Here is a 23,438-nt window from a genome sequence, read left to right on the forward strand (position 1 = left end):
ATAAAAACACCCAAATCCACCATTTCTGCTTTATCAATACAGTCTTAAAAACAAACTAAGCACCCCCCAAACGTTAATTGAAAATACTTGTTGCTAGCATATGTGAAGAAACTGGCAAAGTTTGCCTGAACCTAAATGTAGCCGTATATAAAGATAGAGCGTTTGAAATTGCTATGGTGTGTAGGAGCAAGCTGTTAAAGTCAGCTCTCAAAATGAAATTGCAAAGGTACATTAAAAATATAAAAAATGAAGCTTTTAACTATGAGAAAGTCAACATAGAAAATGCTGTAAGGAAATTCCTGGAGGCTTAGACTAGACTTGTTATATGTACATCCACAGAGATTTTTTTAACCTGTGGTCTCTGTGAACAAGAACTATATTTGACTCCAAATGATTGTCGTTATTCGTGCAGCAAAGGTAGACTGCTTGTGCATCACTGCGTTATTGGAAACAAAATGCTCTTTCAGTATTGGTGCTGAGTAGAATATTTTCTAAAGCCACTGAGGTGAGCAAACATCCTTAGAGAGAAGAAGGAACAGCACCAAACCCAGTATTTTCTTTCCAGAACGCCTGAAGTCATCAGTGTGTGTAACATGCAGTTAGCAGCACAAGTTCTGAAGCCCATATCAGACTGGAAAATGGCTAAATCAGAAAAATTGCTCTAGGTGAAGTAAATTAACTTCCCCTGAGAATTTTGTGGCATTCTGACGGGCAATTTTCATGAAAGTGTATATTAAAGACCTCAAGTCTTAATGAAACAGATGCAATATTTCAAAATGTATATAGATTTAATGACATCTGAATATCGAGTCTGCCCCCTCTGATTCTGAGAGGCGATGAGTAAATCTTGATCTGTTCTTTCTTCTACATCCAAGAGGGAATATCTTCCTGGTTCAGGATCTGGCCTGAGTGAGTACAGGTTTGGCTGGCTAAAGACCCACAAGTATGCCAGGATTAGGCACGCTCTTCCCTTCGGCCTTTGAGGGAAGCTATGGCAATAGTAATTCAGGTTGAAGTATTCAAGTAGGATGTGTAGGCCTAGAGGCAGGACCTATAGGAAGGTAATTTTAAGGCACCCACGTGCCTCAAAGGCACTCTCAAGGACTCGCCTTCTCTTGGTGTAAGCTATCGCCAAGTCTGATTGTTGAGAAGCTGGAACAGAGGGTGAGTTAATCTGTGTCTGGGCCCTGAAACGGCATGTGAGCGCCATGAATGGGCGAAGACCTCCCAGAAGTGCTGGCAAATGGGTTGAAAGGAAGGATGCCCACCATTTGTTTCTGGTAGACCAGAAATGGACTCTTCCACTTAGGTTGATGGATGAATCCCTGTGGACATGTACGTCAGTGACTTCTGCAGTTGGAAGGATAGCTCCCTGCTGCTTATCACCATGTGTCTGCCAGTTCCTGTGCAATTCCCAACATGTTGCTTGTGTTGCATCTCATTTCTGCCAACTAATGCAACTGTTGGATGAATGATTTTCTTCATAAGGTTATGAACCCCCTTTCATTCCTAACAGCAAAACAAATCTCTCTTCCTCACTTACCTGAAGGGAAATACATTAGCTTTACACTAGCAGTTCAGAAGCAAGATATTATTCAAAAGTATCGTAGTATTCTACAAGTTAAACCTCTGTGTGCAAGAACGTTTGGGGTAAAACTGTCTTTTCATGTTTTACCTGGATTTTTTTTAAAGCTAGTGAAATATTTTGTCTTAATCTGCTTTCTTCTCCTTTCAAAAAAGTATTTCAGAAGAACTCTCTCTCCCTGTTGGATAAGTTCTTACAATCTAACAAAAAAAAAGAGCTCTTCTCATACGTCTTTCTATATGTTTATTGACACCTTTCATTTTCCACCAATGTTCAGAGTATTTTTTGGCAAATCTGATATAATCCCTCATTCTGCATTCCTGACCATTATGCTACTAGTGTAGCAAGTTAGAGTAAGAAAAGTGCTCATCTTCAGAGTTTACCTCATAGTTTGATCTTGCTAAAGTTCTTAAAGGTACTTATGTGATTTAAAATAGTATTGCCAGTAATGTCTTGATTAAGGGAGATTAAAACTAATTTTTTAAGAATCGTCATTACTTTGTTGCTAAAGAATGAGCCAGGAGTGATAGATGATAGTTCTTTCACAAACATAATCCCTTATAGCACTCTTTCTATCTATTTATGCGCAGAGCTGCTGATGACTGAATGGAAATAGGATTTAGTGGGATTTAATAATATTCTCGGTAGAAAGGCTTAACTTAATATGCAAGTTCTAGTGGGAATTTTCTCTCCCAAAGATATTTTTATTAGCATTTAGATACTTTAAAGTGTACAAAATAGAGATCCAGCTATCAAGCAGACAAAGTAAGTCCCACCAAAGCGTTATTGTGTTTAAATGTAGACCTTTATAGAAGCTGCATACTAAACTCAGGAAGATAAAATGTGGACTTATTTCTTTTAAGGCTTTGAAGTGTCTGTTCTGTCTTGTTATTGACTGCATTTAATATGGTCTTTGAAGTCATGCTTGATCTAGTCCCAGTAAAATAGAATTAAATTATCCGCAATGGGTCAATGGTAAAGAACGATGACGTAACTGTCAACTACTGTGCACTCATCCTCATACAGTCTGAGCCTCCTCCATATGATGTGTATTTTTTTATCAGCAGTGATCCTGAGAATGTCTCCCACTTGCCATGAGTGACAGGATTGATACAGCTGCTGCACTCTGGTGTGACAACGCAGATAGAAACTTAGCTGTAAAACTGACTAATTATACGGGTTTATACTACCACAGGTAGCTGTGAAGCTGGTGCATGATTGTTCCCCCAAAAAAGCCTCAACAGTTGTGAACAGCACAACTAGTAAAGTTAGGAGAGCTGACTTTGGCCTTGTCAAAGACCTGCTTGGAGGAATCCCATGAGTTAGGGCTCTAGAAGGTCAGGGCGTCCAAGAGAGCTGGTCAGTATTCAAGGACCACTTCCTCCAAGCTCAAGATCCGTGCACCCCTGTGAGGAAGAAGTCAGGCAGAGGAGCCAGGAGACTCACATGGATGAGCAAAGAGCTAGAGAAACTCTAAAGGAAGAAGGAGGTTTACAATATATGTGGGAAAAATGGACTGGCCACTTGGGAGGAATATAAGAACGTTGTCAGCGTATGCAGAGATGCCACGGGGAAGGCCAAGGCTCACTTGGAACTATATCTGGCAAAGGGATGTCAAGGAAAACAAGAAAGGTTTCCTCAGATACATCAACAGTAAAATAAAGACCAGAGAAAATGCAGGCCCGCTGCTGAATGAGGTGGGTGCCCTCTCGGCATCCTGCCTCACCAGGTCAGAGTTACTGAATGCCTTCTTTGCTTCAGTCTTTGCTGCTAAGGCTGCCCCTCAGGCACCCCAGCCCCCAGAGGGGAGAGAGAAAGTCTGGAGAGAGGAGGACTCCCCCTTGGCTGAGGAGGATTGGGTCAGAGATCACCGAGGCAAACAGGATCCTTAGAAATCCATGGGCCCCGATGGGATGCACCCATGAGTGCTAAGGGAGCTGGCGGATGCTGTTGCTAAGCTACTCTCCATCATCTTCAGATGGTCATGGAGAACAGGAGAGGTGCCTGAGGGCTGGAGGGGAGCCAGTGTCACTCTAGTCTTCAAAAAGGGCAAGAAGGAGGACCTGGGGAACTATAGGCCAGTCAGCCTCACCTCCATCCCTGGAAAGGTGATGGAGCAGTTAATCCTGGAGGTCACCTCCAGGCATGTACAGGAAAAGAAGGTTATGGGAAGTAGTTAGCATGGATTCACCAAGGAGAGATCACGCCTGACTAACCTTGATAGCCTCCTATGATGGCATGACTGGCTGGAGAGATGAAGGGAGAGCCATGGATGTTGTTTACCTTGACCTCGGCAAGGCTTTTGACGCTGTCTGCCATAACATCTTCACAGACAAACTTAGGGAAGTGTGAGTTAGATGAGAGGACAGTGAGGTGGACAGAGAACTGCCTGAAGGCAGAGCTCAGAGGGTTGTAGTCAACAGGGCAGAGTCTGGTTGGAGGCCTGTCATTAGTGGTGTTCCCCAGGGGTCTGTGCTGGGTCCAGTCCTGTTCAACATATCCATCAATGACCTGGATGAGGGGTCAGAGCATAACTGCAGCAAGTTCACTGACGATCCCAAGCTGGGAGGAGCGGCTGATACACCAGAGGCTGTGCTGCCATCCAGCGAGGGCTGGTCAGGCTGGGGAGCTGGGCCCAGGGGATCCTCAGGGAATTCAGCAAGAGCCAGTGCAGGGTCCTGCCCCTGGGGAGGAACAACCCCCCGCACCAGCACAGGCTGGGGGGGACCTGCTGGAGAGCGGCTCTGCTGAGAGGCCCTGGGGGTGCTGGGGGGCAGCGAGGTGACCCTGAGCCAGCACCGGGCCCTTGGGGCCAAGGGGCCAGCGGTACCTGGGGTGCATGGAAAGGAGTGTGGCCAGCAGGGCGAGGGAGGTTCTCCTCCCCCTCTGCTCTGTCCCAGTGAGGCCACATCTGGGGTACCGCGGCCAGTTCTGGGCCCCCCAGTTCCAGACTGACAGGGAACTGCTGGAGCAAGGCCAGCGCAGAGCTGCCAAGGTGATCAGGGGCTGGAGCATCTCCCTTGTGAGGAAAGGATGAGAGACTTGGGTTAGTTCAGCCTGGAGAAGAGAAGGCTGAGGGGGGATCTCATCAATGCCTATAAATACCTGGAGGGTGGGTGTCAGGAGGATGGGGCCGGGCTCTTTTCAGTGGTGCCCAACGCCAGGCCAAGGGGCCACGGGCACAAGCTGGAACACGGGAAGTTCCCCCTGAACATGAGGACAAACCCCTTCCCTGTGCGGGTGCCAGAGCAGGGGCACAGGCTGCCCAGAGAGGCTGTGGGGTCCCTTCCCTGGAGACATTCACCCCCCGCCTGGACGCGGCCCTGTGCCCCTGCTCTGGGGGTGCCTGCTCCAGCAGGGGGTGGGACGGGGTGAGCTCCAGAGGGCCCTGCCAACCCTCACCAGTCTGGGGTTCTGTGATACGGTCTAGCAACTTCAGCTTCTCTGATGAATTATTAGCCTGAGAAAACCTATTTAGTACCTTTGGAAATTATAGCTGGATGCTAGGGATAGCATCTCAGACAGTATTGTTGTAAGTGATACTGATGGATGGGTTCTGTAAAATTGAAAGAACGGAGGAATTTTTAGAATCTTAATGCAGTAAAAGCTATGTCTGTCAGCTGAGTCAGTGAAACAGGAACAATCGGTTACTTAGTGTAGGCTTGGAGATTCTTGAAGATGGTTTACTAGACCAGAAAATTGTCTAATAAAGTGACATTTTGTGTAGATGTTTTGTGTAAATTCATGGTTGTCTGCTAAATTACACTTATGCAGTTTTGTAAAAGAGTTTGAAAGGTATTTGTTTCAGCCTTTTCTGCTGAAGTTAGATGGATGGGCCTGGATCAATTAATCAAGAAAACACTTACTGAAGGAATGATAGCTATTTTAGAAAGAAGAGAACTCGGATATCTCAGAAATAATCAGAAAGGTGGGGCTGGTGTCTTCATATATTCTCTTAGAAATATTTCTGTCCATGGCATTTTAGTATACAGACTTTGTAGCTGAGTAGATAAAATATTCTGATAGGACTACTATTACATCTTCAAGGATGAAAAGCAAAAAAGTACAATGACTGTAATTGGGCATTTCTCTCTGATACTAAGATTAAATGGAATTATGGAGGTCTCTAACTCGCTCTTGTACATTTGTAAAATAAAATTGTGGTGCCTAGGAAAGATGGCTGTTATTTACAAGCATCATCTATACATACACACAGTATCCACTGAAGTGAATAAAAAGCCAGTTCTTGACTCATAAATATGTAGAAGTAAAGGTCAGGTTAGCTGGTGGCTAATATCTGTGAAGATCAACTGGCTTGTATTTTTCTGAACTCTTTGGGTTTCTTTAAGCCATACCGAGTCAGGCTGAATCCCCTCAGTATGCCCGAGGTTTGTTTCTCCTGTTAGATAGGCATCTCGGCAGGGCAGAGCCAACCAGGAGCATCACCAGTGTGGGGGGCTGGTGGGATTCAGGCAGTCCCTCTAATGCTTCTCTCCTTACCCAAAGAGATTTACTCAGCCAAACCCATCCATAGCTCACCATGGTCTTCTACATAGCTATTGTAACATGCTTTTGTTTTAACCAAGGCAAGTTTTAAACTTCATCTTAAATTTCTCCCAAAGTAGGAAAGTCAGTTTGCTGCATCCTGCCGTGTGTAGTTGGTGCTTTTGTATTTCTTGCTTTAACGTTTATATTTTATGTGCAACGTCAACTTTACAATAGTCAAGATAGAGGTCTGGAAGGGTCAGTATTTTGTTACAATTCAACTTCCAATTTTGTAATTATGTTCCAAAAGTATAGTGGATACTAAATCTTTCTTTTCTGTTTAACTTAATTTCTAATTCAAATCAAGGAGTACTGCATTTTTCTACCTCATGAGACACTTCTGGCTATTTTTCCTAGTCTATGTGTCAATATCTATCTAGTTGTTTAGATCCCTTTCTCTTTTTTTTTTTTGACTTCTTAACCCAAGATTAGCCCATTTATCAATTTTACAGCATACCCCACAGACAGTTGAGTCAGCTCAAACAGGCTGTAAGTTGCAGCAGGGAGGTGGAAACAGAGACAGGGAGAGAAACATGGGAAGGTCTTTATCTGGATTTACTACTACTGAAAATGAAATGTAAAACTATACTCTCTGTAACAACTTGTGATTGCAGTCTTGGTTCATGCCAAGTCTGTAACAGTCATTGACAAAACAGAAATCACTTTACAGTTTTTCCGAGTAAATTACTTATCCAGTAAATCCCCCAAGTTAACGACTTTTGCGTTAAGGACAAATTGTTAAAAATTGATTAAATGCTGGTATCTTACACGTATTGCCAAAAGACAGCCCAAAGTTACCGTCGTTTAGTGCTTTTCAACAGCAGAGAACACTAAGTCACGAAGGGTTATTTGTAACAACTTTCATAAATACACGTGACTTGCTAGATCAGTAATTCAGTAAGCGCAGGAAAGCGCGAGTCAACGGGAGAGTGTTTTAACATTGACCTTTTTATGTTTCTTGAAGCACCACTATGTGTATAGTCAGTCTTTATACATCTGCCTGGAAGAATGCACCCAAAAGCACTGATAAATGCTTTAGATGTAGATATGTCAAAGACTCATTCAGTCCGAGTTTAAGGCTATCATGAATAATGCATCACCTAATCTGACCTTTCCTACTTCACAGACCATTACACTTCTCCAAAACCGACTCCAGTATGGCTCCTTGCTGAGTCCGATAGCTCGGGATTGACTGAAGCAAAACTGAGGTGTAACTTAGGGCAGCTCACGCACAGCCAGCATCGTGGGCACAGAAATCTCCTCCGTCAGTTCTTTTACAGCTCAAGCTGGTATTAAAGTATTTTCTCTTTAGAAGTTGTTCCTAAATGCCCCTTTTAAAATTAACGGACAGTATTGCTTATGTAGGAATGGAAATGGAAAAGGAAAATAGAGCACATACTAAACTGATATCTAACGATATCTGCTTGAAATGCTAAAGCCCCTTGCCCGTAACTAAGCCAAACACCTTGTGAAGGGGCTCAGAAACGTTACAGGAGAGGGCCCAGTAGCGTCAGCGCACGATAATTCCGCTGATAATATTGGCAGGTGGATTCAGACAAGACCATATCCAGACATGAGAGTGGGGCCAATTGGTATGTCAATGTATGCTAATCTAAATGGGTTATTTGCAGGCCAGGAGTCCCTCTTTATTGGCAGATGACTAAGGGATCCCAAAAGAATGCAAATTAGAAAAAACTTGTAAAAAAGCTTGACTAGCTTTCCTAGGCCTGCAGTAGCTGCCTGCTTATTTATCAGAATTTCTGGAACAAATCTCTCCCCTCTCCATCACCTAATTCCTGCGAGGCCAGGTGGCAAACGTGGAGAAAACGCCCTCTGTGAGTCTGTGCCACCAAGCGCACTAGCTAGGCCGTGGCATGAAACTTTGGCAAACGCGGCTTATTCAGTCGGACAGGAGCTCTGTACGCTAAGGTTGTTTTCCTACACAGCTTGTCACACTCTACCGTTTGCTTGACCTTATTAGAAAGGTTCCTTTGATTACTCAGGTGAGCAAAGGAGGAGCGTTATGATTTCTTGGGCCCATCTGCTGCGAGCTTTGCAGCTTCCGTCGGATGAATGGATTGCTGTTCGCAGTGCAGAGCGGTAGCTGCCTGGGGTCCGTGGCCGTCCCACCGTCTCTGCCAGGCTGCAGCCCCTGCGTGGCATGACAAACTTTGCTCCAGGTAGAACAAATATCTCCATTCCAGGGAGCCTGACCACAGGGAGTACTTTTCTTATGTTGCATGTTGGATGTTTTTTCTTGGTGTTATTGCTTCCGTCAGTGCATAAGCGATTGACCAGAGATGCTATATTCTCTCCAGGCATGGTTGTAAATACCATATCGAATTCAGGTGCAGTCATGTATCTGTATTTACATGTGCATCCATGTCTATATTATCTGGAGAGTCAGTTCTGCGCTTTTTCTAAGCACAACCTAGAAAGGAAAACATAAAACTGAAATTTATGTAGCTCTTTCGTCCAGATGTATTTGACGCACTGATTTCTAATTTATATCTTTAATAAAAGTATCATCTTACACTGTAGTGTAAAATATTTCTATTTCCATGTGTTTTCTTACTCTGTTTTAATATGGCAAATGAGCAGTGGTCCATGCTCGTAATTACAGGATTTTCTGGATTTTTTTTGGAGCCAGTCAAATGGCATAAATATCTATTTTCATATGGTATATAAATATCCAATTTCATAATTATCTAGGCATATGTCATGCATATTGACATTCAGTAAATACTAATAAAATCAACTGAGTTGGTATTTATTTAGTATATTCTATTGAATAGCTAAACTGCGTGCTATTAAGCTACATGATGTATTGTGGAACAGCCCATTGGGATCATTTTATTTATTTTGATAGGTTTTACAGTGTTTATTGCCTTTCAGATTAGGGGCTCTGCTGCACGTGGTGTCATTTTAGTGCTCTGTATCATGATATGGCCATACTGTTAGAATAAGAGCAGATTAACATTTGCCCTAAGAGCACAGTTTAGTCTTTCAGAGTGAAATTCATTCCTGGGCATAGGACCAGGATGAGACCTGCGAATCTCCCAAGTCCTGCTTCAGTGCTCAGATCAGTGTAAAAGCATATAAAAATTATTATGTTTTCCGCCCACCTTTGGCCTGGCGAACAGGACTGCTTTTGTATATGCCTTGATGAGCTTTGTGCTCTGAAGCGAGGAGAGCCAGTCCAGACGTGCAAGAGCCCAAGTTGCGTTTCGGCAGGTACCCGCCGCCCTTTCTGAACACCCATGTGCAGCACCGTGGGCCGGTGCAGAGCTGTGCTGAGGGCTGTGCGCGAGGTTATACCCCGTCCCTCACACTGCCCTGCCGTGCCAGCGGCTGCGGTGGAGAAGGTGCTCTGCGCTGCGGCTAATCCCCTTCGTGACCGGGGGAAGTGTGTCAAGTCTAGCAGTATTGGAGCTACTGTAAGTCAGTCTGTAGGGAAGATAGACCTCTGCAGGTGTGCAAAACAGGGGCAGCTGTCATGGTTTTAGCTGGGATAGTTAATTTTCTTCACTGTAGCTGGGGCAGGGCTGTGTATTGGACTTAGCATGAAAATAATGTTGATAACACACTGATGCTTTAGGTGTTGCTGAGCAGTGCTTACACTGGTCAAGGACTTTTCCAGCATCCCGGGCTCTGCCGGGTACACAAGGAACTGGGAGGGGAGGGGGCACAGCTAAGAGACCGGATCCAAACTGGCCGAAGGGATATTCCATAGCATGTGACATCATGCCCAGCATTGTAACCGCGGGGAGTTGGTCGGGGCACGCAGCGATGGCAGCTCAGGGACCAGCGGTATCGGTCGGCGGGTGGTGAGCGGTTGCATCACTTGTGGTTTTTTTTCCAGGTTTCATCTCTCTCTCATTATTTTCCTTTTTATTATATTATCATCATTATTATTATAATAATTATTGTCATTACCATTATTACAATTTTATTTTCATTATTAAACTGTTCTTATCTCAACCCACGAGTTTTCTTACCTTGGCCCTTCCGATTCCCTCCCCATCCCACTGGGGTGGGGGGAGCAAGTGAGCGGCTGCGTGGTGCTCAGTTGCTGACTGGGGCTAAACCATGACAGCAGTGTAAAAATAGTCCCATACAGTACCCTTTGGGTTCCTTCTCTGTGAAGGGAAACAAAATAACTCCTTATGGAAGTGACATTTTTTCCTCAGAAATCAGCGGAGGCAGTTACCTGTGAGAGGCGTGCCATGGTTACGAATTAACCAGCCACCTCTGCAATTCACCCTGAAACTCTTGAGTTAAAATTGACGCCTTGCCAATGAGCAAAGGCCTCTGTACTAGGCTAAAAACAAAATAGGAAAAGCAGTTCAAAAATCAGCGTAAGAGTGTGGGAACTGAACTTTTGGGCACAGGTATTTGCTTCTGCAGGAGAGCTAATGAATGATACGCTGACCTGAGATATTGGAAATCTAACATCAACTCCTGGTGAGCCAAAGAAACCCGGTTAAGCTTAAGCTGAGCTGTTCTCTGTCGAAACTGCTCAGCCTGAAGTACGAGATTTGTAAACATTTCCTTTCTTTCCTGACAGAGTGGGAAACACTGTTAATTAGCTTCTGTAAATTGCCTTGCAAGCCTGAGGAGGCGGCTGCTACAGGAGTGTCGGGTGGCGTGTGCTCTTTCTCCAGGAATGAGCCACTGTTAGAGCTGTAGTAATGAGTTAAAGCAGTTCTCCTGTGTACTTCACTCCAAAAGGCACTTGTCTCTCAAAGTGCTACCCTGACAGCGACAGTCCTGAGTAACCATTAATCCGCAATGTCCTTCAAGGTGACACAAAGCCCGGTTTACCCAGATGAGGGAAGCCTAAATAAATGGCCTGTCTGCGTGGTGTGACACAGCCTTGGAGCTTAACTCAAAAGGCATAAGCACCTTTGACAGGATGCACACTCAATTACTGCGACGCCTGATTTCCTGGAGATGGAAGCATCGCCGACCGCCTTGAGGGTTTGATCCAGAAGGGAGAAATGGATGTCTAAACCTGCTCTGGACAAAATGATTCTAATTTAATATCTCACCATTGCAGATATGAAACAAAATCTTCCCTTAAAAAAAAAAATAAAGGGAAGAAAGCTATCTTGAATATGTTTTAAATTATTTCTGTGGAGTAATCCATGATATACAATCAGTAGTGTTTGTAGGCAGTTTTATGGGCACACTAGAGCTCAGTTTTACATAACTGGGGAAATAAATTTAGGCCTTCTCCAGATGAAGCTTGCTGTGCTATAAATCTGTGTGGTTTGAGTTCTGTCTGAACAGCCCTTCATTAAAATTCGCACCGCAAGGTGAGAGGGGTTGGGCAGGTTCAGGTGAAGATAAAGAAGATTAGGACAAACAAAAGAAGTGAAAATGTGAAGAAAAATAATCTGGAGTGGTTTGTAGATGCGGCTGATAGTGTGTGAGGGAAAGTAAGGGAATGACTTCAGGAAGCTTAAGAAAAGCAGAGGAGTAACACAATTCAGGAATGCAATATGGTACATTTCTTTCAGATTACTTTAAAACAACAACTTTGTATAGGTATTTTCCTCTCCAAATGTTTTTCATATCGTCACCTGTGAAACCAACTTAACATAGGACTTTGCATAAAGCATGCGTAGCAGTTGACACCTATTTGCGCAAAACCCTTTTTCCCTATTCTCGCAGAAACTCAAAAGCCGAGAGACTCGAAGCCAACAGGTCTTTGGAGCAGAAGACTTCTCGTCTCTTTACACCAGACCACATTGCCTTAGAGTGGGAATGAATGGCTGCAGATCGGCTGTGCCTACTTAAGCAGCCCAGTCTGGACTCAGGCCTATGCATCCGTGGAAGGCAGCAGCACCCATTGGGTACCAACGTGCAGGTGCTCTGTTCCTTCGGGCTGCGCGTAGCTGCCCAGGACCCTGCTCTGGATCCGGGTCTCTCTCTCCTCCACCTCCTGCTGCCCTGGCTGCGATAGCAGCTCTCACTCGAAACTTCAAATAAGCTGCTGTCTCCACAGGGGTCAGGCAGGAGTAGAGAATACTGGCAAAGTACTCCCTACAGAAGTCTGAAGTTAGTGGCTTCGTTGATGCTTCAGTGTCTAGTATTAACAGTAAATGTTTTCATCCTAAAGGGCTCCAAACCATTTGTGTTAAAAAAAAAAAAAAGGGACAGGGAATTGGACCTAGTATAGGGTAAATATACAGCAATCACTTTACTCAATTTATAAGTTTCAGTATTGTGAGTTCTTTTAAACAAAGAACAAAAATAACCCTGTATGATCCAAAGCACATAAAGCTACAGATAACCGTACCTGTCAGGAGGACTATGGAGTGTAGCAATGCTTGAAGATGCTTGACCCGTCTGCATGTGAGCAGTTGCAGCAACGAGGCGGCCCCCGCGAGCTCAGTCGGACTCTCAATGGAGCGCTGTAAGCGCGGGCATGGTCTGATTGCCGGAGCCAGGCCACTCTTCGGCTTACCTTCGGGCGCACCATGGCCGGAACATAACTTCTGCTGCGAGATGCATACCGAGCTGGTGTAAAGCTCAGAAAAAAATGTGGGTGAGAGGGATTTCATTAGTTTCAGAAAGATGCAGCTGGCTGTGGAGAGTTGCTGCTGTCTTTGATGTAGGTTCTCTGAGGGAGGTATCGACAGCGTTTTCTGCCGGCAGCAAATGTTGGGGATATCTGCTCAGGGTGCGGAGCCCACAGCACGGAGCAATACGAGCATTGCACTAAGTCACTGTAGGCTGAAGTAATAAAATGAGTATTTCTGACCCACTGGATTCGTACTGCTCATGTTCACCTTAAGAACTGTGTAAATATGAATTCAAGCTTCTGCATAAAAAGCAGAGTAAAATGGATTGTGCTTTGAGATGCCAAATCTGACCTGTTAGCTGTCATTTTCATGTGCCTTCATATATTTTTCTTTGCTGCCATGGTGTATCGGCTGCGCAGTTTTCAGGGAAAATGGGACTTTTGTACAGGGGACTCAGAGGCGGGGGCAGAATGCAGCTGATCGAAATATTACCTGCATTTATAGTGGGCTGTGTTTAAAACTCTGCCATTTGTGAAGCAAAATGCTGAAGAAGCTTTGTTTCACTTGGACTGCTGAAATGTTTCTGCAACGTAATTATTTTAATTGAGTGTTCTGAAGCAGTAGATACGAGCACATCCCAGAGGTGCTGCTGCTCGGCTGGCAAGCTGTGTGTAAGTCCAGCAGAAATTTCTGACTCTGAAGAAGACAGGAATTTTCTTCCCTGCCTCCATTTCAGAGATAGAGACAAATATCCTTGGCCTTTAAGAGGCTGAACACTTTAATGGGAAGCTTGTGCAACTCCTGGTGCTATAAAATCAATAAACATGACTTGTGCTTTTAAGGCTGGGGGTTTCCTCCACGTGGTGGTGTCAGGGGAAGTACGGAGCTTCGCTATCTGGGGCCAGTCTCTACATTTATGAATAATCCCTGCTGACCTGAGCGAGGCCCTTGCGACCGTCGCCCTTGCAGCTTGTCTGACAGTGTGTGCTACTTACGGGAGAGGCCTCTGAGGAAAGAGAGAGACGCGGAAGGCTAGAAGTTGTCTTGAAACGCTTACTAAATGCACTGATTGACAGCAACTGGAAGTCTACAGGAGTTCACAGATTGAGAGTGGTAATTCATCATAATACCAGAATAATCAGGTGGGTGGTCTGTTCGCAGTTTGGAGAAAACCCCTGCACGTCTCAGTTCTGTGAATCTGTGGTCGTAGCTACCTCATCAGTGTAGTAGGGCTGTTCGCCAGAGCCCAGCCAAAGCCATGCCGCACAAAACATTCCTTTTTACATAGTCTCCAGATCTTGGGGCTGGGTAACTCTGCGTCTCCTCAGTTTCCCAGTAAGTGAATGTAGAAACCCCAGTAATAACGATCTTTGCATAACCTAAACGGCCTGTTTTCTGTGGGAGAAGTAACCTTATTATTCTGTAATTCTAGGATGAGTTTCTAATTAATATATTTGCTTGCATATTGATGTGCATGTGTATGGCCGTGTGTGGGAGGAGAATTACTGAGAAAAGCTCAGCTTAGAAAATGGGCTTTGCCTTTTCTTTTGGCAGTAAGACGGTCTCTATTCATGGTGGGGAGGCGAGTTTTAGGACTTGGCTCTATGCTCTGTGGACGTTAGTCTTTGCAAGCTTGAGTCCTTTTGAGTGTGAGTTTCTGGTGGGATGCACTTGTTGGAGGACGTGGCGGAGCGGGAGTTGGTCTCCTCAGAACTAGTGCAGTGGGGAGCTGGTCAGCACAACGGCCGAGACACAGCCCTGTCCCGACGCCCCGCAGCCGCTGCCCTCATCCATCGGCCTCTTGTGGAAGAGATGCCCGAACGCTCAGCATTGCTTCCCGAAGGCCAGGGACGTCGGGTAAGATTCACAGCAGGGAGTGCTTGGTGATTTATGTGGGCATGTGTCTTCCTATAAACGATTTCCAAGAATGTTTTAACCAGCATAAAAATCAGTCCGAATCAAGACTGTTCTCTGGCAATTCTTGAACTGGGAAAGGATAAAATTCACCAGATAAATAATTTGCTGTGAATGGTTTGTTCATCTCTACTGCAGTGTTTTCTAAGAAATTGTTTATTATGAAATAACCAGGTAACAGGTTTATTCAGGCTGTGGTTTGAAGCACAGATCCTATCTACCTTCGCTGTGCATCCAGCCTGCCGAGCTGAGTGACAGCTAGTGCCCCCCGAGCTTGTCTGGGAACGAATCTTCTTAGATATAAGCTCTCTGTGATTAAAACATTGACTCACTCTGTCTCATTCAACTGTTTGCTTTTGACTTTTCAAATTGAATCCCATCTTTCGCTAGCAGTGGCGACAGCGCCGAGCAGGCTCCGCAGAGTCACTCTGCTTAGCACGCTGCGACAGTGAGGGCAGGCGGAACAGCCTCAGTGCGTAACACTAGATTTGATAGCCACTCACTGGAAAAAAACTGCCAGAAGGGACTATAAAAGATGATACTGCTCAGGAAGCTTTCTCTGGGGAGGTTTGTTGTACCCGTTTTGTCGTGGGGAGCGGTTAGCCCGGTCCAGGGAGCAAGCCGCGGGCTTTGCGGCGCCCATCGCTCGCGTTCCTTGGGCTCCCTCGGGAGAGGCCGGCCCGGCGCGTTGGCGGGCTGGTGCTCCTGTGCTGGTTTGCGGTTGTGCGCACCCCTCTCTGCCGGCGGCACAGCCGCGTGGCGTTTAAGAATTCTTTTGGGTGCAGGAATGATGTCGTCCTGTTACATGTTTATCCCTCGAAGGAGGAGGTCACTAGGGCATTAAAATAGGCCCTACAATTAATTTTCTCATGTTTAAGGAGAGATTCCCCCCCATAGTATCAGTACCTCCTTATAACAAACAGCCTATGCTTCAACTGTAAGAAGACAACTTTACTTGCTGAGTGTAGGCTGCCGCTGTATTATGAAGATTTTCTGCTTGTGCTGCTCAATTATGAAGGCAAAGCCTGTAACACAGATTTGCTTGTATTGAGGGATGGTGTTTTCAGCCTTTTGGGAATATGACCTTGGAGTTTCTAATTTGGAAGAGGCAGGTGATCAGCACTGATTCACAGAAAAATGAACGCTCCTTAGTGGGAAGCAGTGCTATTTACTTAATGATGTCTCACCAGAGTGGTGTTTTGTGCGGTGGTTTTTTTTTTTGTTTTGGTGGTTTTTTTGTATTAATGCTGTGCAAGCTGTTATTTCATGTTTAAAGGCATTGAAATCCAACCCATTGTTACTAATTTAGAAGGGCAAGATTTATGTAGGTATGACTTCTATGCTTTAGCGCAGTAGCTTCATCAGTAAGACAAATCACCCTTCAAAGGTACCTTTTCCTACCCCTCTTATCCACCCATCTCTAGCACCCTGGAGTAGTGTTTCTTTCTTTCCTTTGACTAATGGAGTCTGTTATCCTTTCAATGGCCAACTAAACAGCACGGAAATCAGGTGAGATTAATCTTACTATAAGAGCTGTTATCAACTTGTACTAATGTATGCATGCTAATTACACAGTATGAGATTCTTATGAAGAAATACAGTACTAACCATTTTTTTTCAGATTAAGTGATTCTCACGTCATGAGTGTTAGTCTAGTTTATGAGGATACGGTAGAAAAGTTTTATTTCTGAATCTAATGACTATTGTTTTTAAGAGTGCTGTATTTGTGAGAAAGTTCTGTTTTGTTGAAGTTACGCCATGTGGGGAAAGGTTAGGGTTTATTTTAGGGCTTTTGATAAAAATCTGAACATACCTTTTTTTCATAAAACATTCCTATATGGCGTAAAAGACCTTTTTTAATGGGTGGTTGTATACGCTTTCACGTGTCAGAGGGGGCTTTGCTGTCAATACCGGAAAGCTGGTTACAGGAGTGAAGTGGTTTAATTTGTCTGTTGAGCTGAACTCGGTGTCCCCAAATCCTGTGTAAGCGACCGTGAGGGATAACAGCTGTTATTTCAGCTACACAGGAGGGGGGAAGTAGAGGCAGGAGAGGAACTCTTCTCTGGTCATGTTGTAGTGTAATTTGTTGGGTTTTTCCCCCTTTATCAGTTCTTGAAACCTAATTAATCGTTTTCTGTTTTGCAGCCAATATGAAAAATAAGGCAACTTGTTGTTCAGCTTCACGTGGGCTTATGTTGTAAAGCAGACTTGTATCTAGTCATTTATTTATAATAATGAAAACACTCATGAGCCTTAAGGTGGTCTCACCTGCTGTGTTGGAAGAAGCAGGAAATCAAATGTCTTCAAAATAGATCTGGCAAAATGTCAGCGCATTTAATTGTTTTTCTTGAACAGGAACATTTTCGTAAATGTTCTTGCTTTTTATGAGCCCAGCTTAAAAGGGTTTAAAGAGAGTCACAGATTTTGTGAAGAACACAGCTTTTGCACAAGTTTTCAGATACCTGTCTTTTGGCATTATGTGATAACCCAGCTTTTTACAAAGTCTTGTACTAGTTCTTAATGCTAGTTTCTTGCCATTTATGCCAAAATAGATAAAAAGCACCTCATTCCATTTTCTCAATAAATGATCCACCCCCCACCTAAATTTCCAATGAGACAGTGTTGCAAGCCACGCAGCTTTCAGAAATACTTGCTTCCTAAAGGCATCAGTTTTGACCATAAGTAACAACACTACTGGCAGCAAACCCCAAACCTCTTCGCAAGAGGTTGGCCTCAGTGTTGTGGCTGTTTTCGAGCAAGGGCAAGCAAGACGGGGGCTGCCAGGTGCCACGCTGATCACTTAGGCTTTGACCCTTTTCCTTTGTATTTCCTCCCTGACTACTGCAACCCCAGAGAAGAGCTTTGTCAACAGATGACCGTTCCTCTATGATGAGTAAGGCGACAGGCAGATTAAGGAAATCAACTTGTCTTCTAACACTGCTCCTCGCTGCCCCGGAACAGCAGGAATACGGGAGGCACTCACGCCCTCGGGCCGGAGGCACGGGCAGTAGCTGGCTTTCAGAGTCTCTCTCGTAAAGCCCAGGTCAGGGAACGAGCATAAACAAAGGAAATAAAATGGTGGAAGGAAAGAGAGTAGGAGAAAAAGGGATTGAGAGAGAGAAGCCAGCAGCAGAAGATATAAATTGGGCAGGGCAAACAATTGTAAAGCTGGGACGGGCCTGAGGCTTCAAAGCTGCAAATCTGCCAGTAAGCACCGACGGTGAATAAGAAGGGGTCTGTCAAGCAAAGCTGAGAATAGGGATCAGGCACCTGAGAAACTCTTGGTCTTTCTCAGAAATTACAACTTTTCCCTTGGATTTTTACCACTTTCAATTGACTCATAGCCAGAACTGCAATTAAGCTTCGATATATTTTATAAAAAATAGTACTTAGTTTACTTTCACATAAGTGAAGAGGTACAATTGCACGATGGTGGTTACAATGGTAGAAATACATACTGTCGATAAAATGTTTGCAAGAGATTTAAAAACATACTGTACAGCACCACATCTGAAATTGGGTGATGGCAAAACGAATCATACTCCGTGCCCAAGTAAATTAAATTCCTAAATCTTTCTTTTGGAATAAATAAAAAAATACAATGTGCAATATGTCTGACACTACCAAAATATCTCCTGAAGTTGAGCAATAGATTAAAAACAAAAATGAGGTAAAAAGAGACATTCATGCACTTAAGCCACCATTAGTCTCTGACTCTAAAATAAGGCAGATCATAATCTTTTTAGAACTGTCTTTAGCCACTTAAATCCTCTTTAGTGCTTTTCAAGACAAGGTCTTGACAGACCTTGTAGAATCATGAGTTAAGATGCTTTTATTTCCAACAGGTCATTTTTGACAGGCTCGGCCGTATTTGAAATGAGTTATATGGTAGAAAATTTTGCTTTTCCTTAATGAGAAAAGAAACGTAAATTAAAAGGAACTGAGGGAGGTGGATGCTTTAGAGTTTATCACAAATGACACTGCGTTGAGGGAGGGAGGTGAGGGAAAGGGAAGGGCAAGAAAATTATGTGTCATCTTCGGTTTTAATGACGTGGAAGAGGGTGACGTTAAAGAGGACTTGATGTCCATTATTCCAGGCATAGAGAGCTCGATCTCTTGCGTTGTAGTCAAGCATGGATATATGAAAATACTGATTATGGAAAGGAATGTCTGTATACTCGTAAGTGGAGGTTTTTGTGGAATAAGAATAGTAGACCTTGGCTCCCGTTAAGTGAGAGTTAGTAACGTACAAGGTGCCACAGATCATGAAGGACTCCCCGGCACTTCTCTTTGGGTAGCCTGTGCTCCAGCTCTTCAGCACCTCCAGCGTATCCTGGTTTAGCTGGCTGATGACAATGTTGCCTGCGTTCTGGTTGGTGGCGTAGACAGCCCAAAGCCCGATTTCATCTGCCATCAGGTCGATATCAGAAAAGCCACCCCAGGTGTAAGGGTAGACATTGTGAAAGCCAGCATACTCAAGGCTGCGCTGCGCAAGCACCCGCCCAGTGTCAAAGCTGTATTTGATGATGATGTTGCTCTGATACTTGTTGAAATAGAGGGAGCCATTGTAGACAACGTGGTTGGTTCCTGCCCATTTGAATGGAAGGTTGTATGTCCTTGATTCAGCCCCGCTGACAAAGTCTGCAATTGATTTGTATTCACGGACAATTTTATTGTTAGTGTAACTATCCATGTACCAGACCTGGAAAGAAAACAAAGACGGGGGGTAAACACCTGGAACGCAATCTGTGGTACATGAGCATGATGCGGCATGATGGATGCATTGCAGAAAAAGAAGGAAAAAAGTTTTTAGGCGTGCGGCAGGCTGCCGGAGTACGACGTCGTCCACATTGCTATTAGAAAAGCATGAAGAACCCTTGAAATTCTGAATCAAAGCTTACCTACACAGGCAAACTCTCAAGAAGACTGTTACTAACTACAGCGCCTACGTTTTCAGAGAAATTTAATTTTGGATTATTCAGGGTTTGGGTCTCTGCTGTTCGGGGCTTGCTTAAAGACTTCCCAGAGACTAATAATCAGAGAGATGGGAAATGGCATGTGAGCTAAGCTTGGATTTATGCTTCCAAATAGATTTGGTTGAATTTTCTTCAGCTGAACCTCTCATCGGTGAAAAATAGTGTATTGTTAGTAAAGAAACCAAATGTAATAGCAATTTAAACCAGTAAAGTTTAGGAACCATTTTTTCCCTTAAAACAAAATCAATACTTTTTAAAAATGTTCTGTAGCCAACTTCCATTCCCCAGTTTCCCCCTTCATGCATTTCGCCTTTTCTCCTTTTCGTTTGTTAGAGGACAAATCAAATCCTGGCTAGCAAAAGAACAGAAAAATTTCTGGAGGTACTTTTTGTGCCGATTTCAAAACTGGCATTAACAAAACATCTGTATAAACGCCAGTTCAGCTCCTCCTCTTCCTACTGAGACACCGCGGGGGCGTGGTTTGTTCGAATTTGTGTGCACACGGGTGGTCTCTGCATTGCTTTCAGAGGGGGGCGGTGGGGGGAAGGGGGAGGGGGTTGCAGGGCTGTAGGGTGTGCAGGGCAGGGGGCACAGCGGGGCGCAGGGGCTGGCGGAGGCAAGGGCCCATGGGGATGGTTCTGGAGCAGCTGCTGGCACTGGAAACTTCCTCAGGACAAGCTGGGGCTGGGCAGAGTTTGTGCTCTCCTGAAGGCAACTGCGATTCCTGGGGTCGGTGGTAAACCCGCGCGCACGGCGCAGGCAGGGGCGAGCTGCCCGCACGCCTTGACCTATTGCCGCTTGTGCGTTGCCTTTGCTTTTGTCTGCGTTCAAAAACTGAACCTTCGGGGTCTCGTACAAACGATACCTGGGCTTCAAAAGCCCTTTAATGGAGGGAGCACCTCCATTAGCTGTGTATTAGCTCCAATAGCTGTGGCCTATTTGGGATCCTACTGCAGATCCAAACAATAACATGACTTGGATCTGAGGAGGTTAAAGGTCTGAACGCAGCTTACACGGGGCCTAAGCCTGCAAATTTTGACTGTGCTGCGTTATGGTTACGCCCTTGGGTAAAAGCGTTGATGTTCGCGTTATATTACTTGGTTTCTTGAAGACCCAAGCTCAATTAAATGTGATAGAAAGAAAAAAAGCTGTGTAGCTGATTCAGACAGGCGTTTGCCATCCCTGACCCAGTTGAAGGAAACGGCGCAATGGCACTCGGCTAACTTTTGTCTGCGGATGTTTTTCCACAAACACTGATGCTTTTTCTCTGAAGATATTTAACAGTGAAAATGACGAAGCAGATGTAACATGCTTGTCAGCGTAACCTCCTAGGGGGAAAATATCTTTTTAAAGATTAAAATAAAGCAAGTAAAACGCCAGAAGGACACAGAGATACTCAGTGCCTTAACATACTCGGTTATTTTTCTCTGACGCTAATGGGTCTGTCATCCAGGCTCCAAATCGGGTTCCGGATATCTTGACTGTAATGGGGCCTGTAATTTTCATCAATTTGCCACACGCTGAAATTAGAAAAACAAATGCATTAATGCAAATAATCACACAACTCTCCTTGACATCAGCCAGAGCACAAGACCAGTTGCTCTAAACAGTGACTCCAGGGGATTCAGGCTTACACTGAAGATGGATTGCCATCTTTGCTCTACGAACCTTTCCTTATCAAGCAGTAATATAAATATGTAAAAATATACGAACAAAAATTTATTTGTGTATATTTTTGTTTTTATATATTTTTAAAGCGCAGTCACGTTTTCTGGGCATAAAGCAAAATGCAACCTAGTAAAATATATTCTGAGCCGAAGTGAATAACCTTTAATAATAAATGAAGACACAAACTCCCCTCGCCTTTGCCTTCAGACAGTCCAATGCAAGGCTAGGATTGATGGATGTTTCAGTCTTCCATTGACCAGGGTAACAAGGGGGTTAAGGGCAGACAGGAGACATCGAGCTTGTACCCAAATGCCTGCGTCTGTCTGTCTGCCCGCCCTGTGGTTACCTGCGTGTAGCTGTGCCAGTGCTAGGGGCCTCTCTGAGGGTAAGAAAGTGAAAATGAGATTTATTCAGCAACCTTGGCTGTATCGGTTGGCTTCTAATCCATTAGGCTGTCTCATATTAGACTGTCTGGGAGGAAATAAGGAGAGTCGATATGATCTTGGATGCCGAGCTTCCTAACAATCCACAAATCTATATTTTAGGGGACATTAATAACATCCCTATTAGCAGCAAGCCCCTGGTGGGATTTGTGTTTACCAAGAGGCTTAATACCACACCGCGGTGTGTAGGTGATTAGATGAAAGAGCATGTTTTTGAAGAAAAGACATTCCAGAAGAATGTAAAAAGAAGTGACACGTTTCATTTATTTCTTTAATTTAAAAACAAGTGCTTCTCCGTGATACATGGCTGTGCTATACGGTATAACTGTCTGTCTGGGAAATGTGGAAAACAAGCTGCGTCTGGTGTTGAGAGTGTATTTATGCAGTTCAAAAGAGAAGGTCACATCAAGGCTGGATATGCTAGGCTGTGTCGCTGGCAAGGGATGTATTGTGCAAGCCTGCTTCGGTCAGGTAGAAGGGGGTTAATGCTGCGGTGACAGCTCGGGGGCTGCTGGCGGGGACTTCGGTCAGGGCCAGGGAAGTGGGGTGTCACAGAAATGAAGATAATCGAGTACGTGCCGCGGCCTCAGTGAGCAGCACAGGCTGTGTCTGTTTTCTGGGCGGGTTCAAAGGCATTGTTATTTACGCATCTCAATCTATGTATCTTATAATCTTTTGAAGGTATTTTGTAATTTCTCCTTTTATATACTCTTACAGGTTTTCTACAGTTGCTTATCACAGTACGTAATTTTTTACTCCAGAATTATTTTGTAGATAGGCTTCTAGTATCGAGCGCTGTTTTCCTGCGGCAATGAACACTATTAGCTTGGAAAGTAGAGGACTATATCTGATCAAGGTGAAAGCTTCTATTTTTGGGTAGTATGTTAGTAAATAGTATTAGAAATGGGCACGAGGCAAACTCAAACCTTCAAAGGGGTTTAATTTGTAATCTGGAATGTTACATTTGGAATAAAGTTATCAGAAAACTAATAATGACTAGAAAGAAATTAGGAAAAAATTACTGCTGAATTTGTAGTTTTAAGATTATTAAAATACAATGAATCTACGAGTTAAAGAATTATACTAATTGCAGCCTTTAAAACACAGTATTGAAATCCGTAGGAAAACATAAGCAAAGAACTTGGAAGTCTGAAACACTGTTTCCTCTGTTTAAATAAATAGCCAGGAAGCTAAGTGTGGGATCAAAACTGAGCTGTGGAATTCCGCTACGGAAGGACGAAGCTTGGAGCAGGGCCCGTGGCGGAGATGGGGGGGTGCTCGCAGAGCCCGCCTTCGGCACGGGAGCGCGCACGGCGTGAGGCGAAGCTGCAGAGCCGCCCGCTGGCACGACGGCCCTGCCGTCGGCGAGTGCCGTGTTTGGGGCAGCCGCCGGCTGGGTGCTGCGACCCCGCCGGCGTGGGCGTTAGTGGGTCGCGGGCGGCGCCGAGCTCGAGGCCCCACGTCCCCAGCAGGGAGTGTGCTGGTAGCCCGGGCCGGCTGTTGGGGGCCCTCTGTGCACGTAACTCCACGGGGGTGTGTGCGTGGTGTGCCGTGGGCGACTGGGGCTTTTTGATACTAGCTAGAAAAGGGTGTTTGGAAATTTGTAGGTTTATTAATGTTTCTTAAGTGTCTAGTACTGTGGTTTGTCTGTTGTATTACTTGTATTGATCCTGAATTTATAGTTCACTGATTGCCAGTTAATTTAGTGTTATTAATAATTAATACATCTCTTCAGTCCTGATTTGGTTTAAACTATATGAACGGAGCAGCTTTCCCC

General features: G+C 44.5%; 1 protein-coding gene and 1 long non-coding RNA gene across 4 annotated transcripts in view; one reads left to right on the top strand and one right to left on the bottom strand.

The window, feature by feature from the left end:
- Positions 1 to 23,438, top strand: part of LOC142059419 (uncharacterized) — a 443,822-nt gene that overhangs the window by 120,780 nt on the left and 299,604 nt on the right. Inside the window, exon 1 of one of the 2 annotated variants that reach the window (XR_012661335.1) lies at positions 13,545 to 13,802. The exons of the other annotated variant lie outside the window; for it this stretch is intronic. This is a non-coding gene — a long non-coding RNA (uncharacterized LOC142059419). Of the gene's footprint in view, positions 1 to 13,544; positions 13,803 to 23,438 lie in introns of those variants that run through there. 2 annotated transcript variants of the gene reach the window in all.
- The window catches only part of OLFM3 (olfactomedin 3), a 65,829-nt gene continuing 60,316 nt past the window's right edge, over positions 17,926 to 23,438 (bottom strand). For both annotated transcript variants that reach the window (XM_075098256.1, XM_075098255.1), the window contains exons 5-6: positions 20,964 to 21,070; positions 17,926 to 19,276 (exon numbers count right to left, since the gene is read on the bottom strand). In XM_075098256.1, coding sequence (XP_074954357.1) covers positions 18,599 to 19,276; positions 20,964 to 21,070 — 785 coding nt within the window. In that variant the 3' untranslated portion in view covers positions 17,926 to 18,598. The remainder of the gene's footprint in view (positions 19,277 to 20,963; positions 21,071 to 23,438) is intronic.

This window comes from Phalacrocorax aristotelis, chromosome 6 (assembly GCF_949628215.1).
Source record: "Phalacrocorax aristotelis chromosome 6, bGulAri2.1, whole genome shotgun sequence".
Taxonomy (NCBI): domain Eukaryota; kingdom Metazoa; phylum Chordata; class Aves; order Suliformes; family Phalacrocoracidae; genus Phalacrocorax; species Phalacrocorax aristotelis.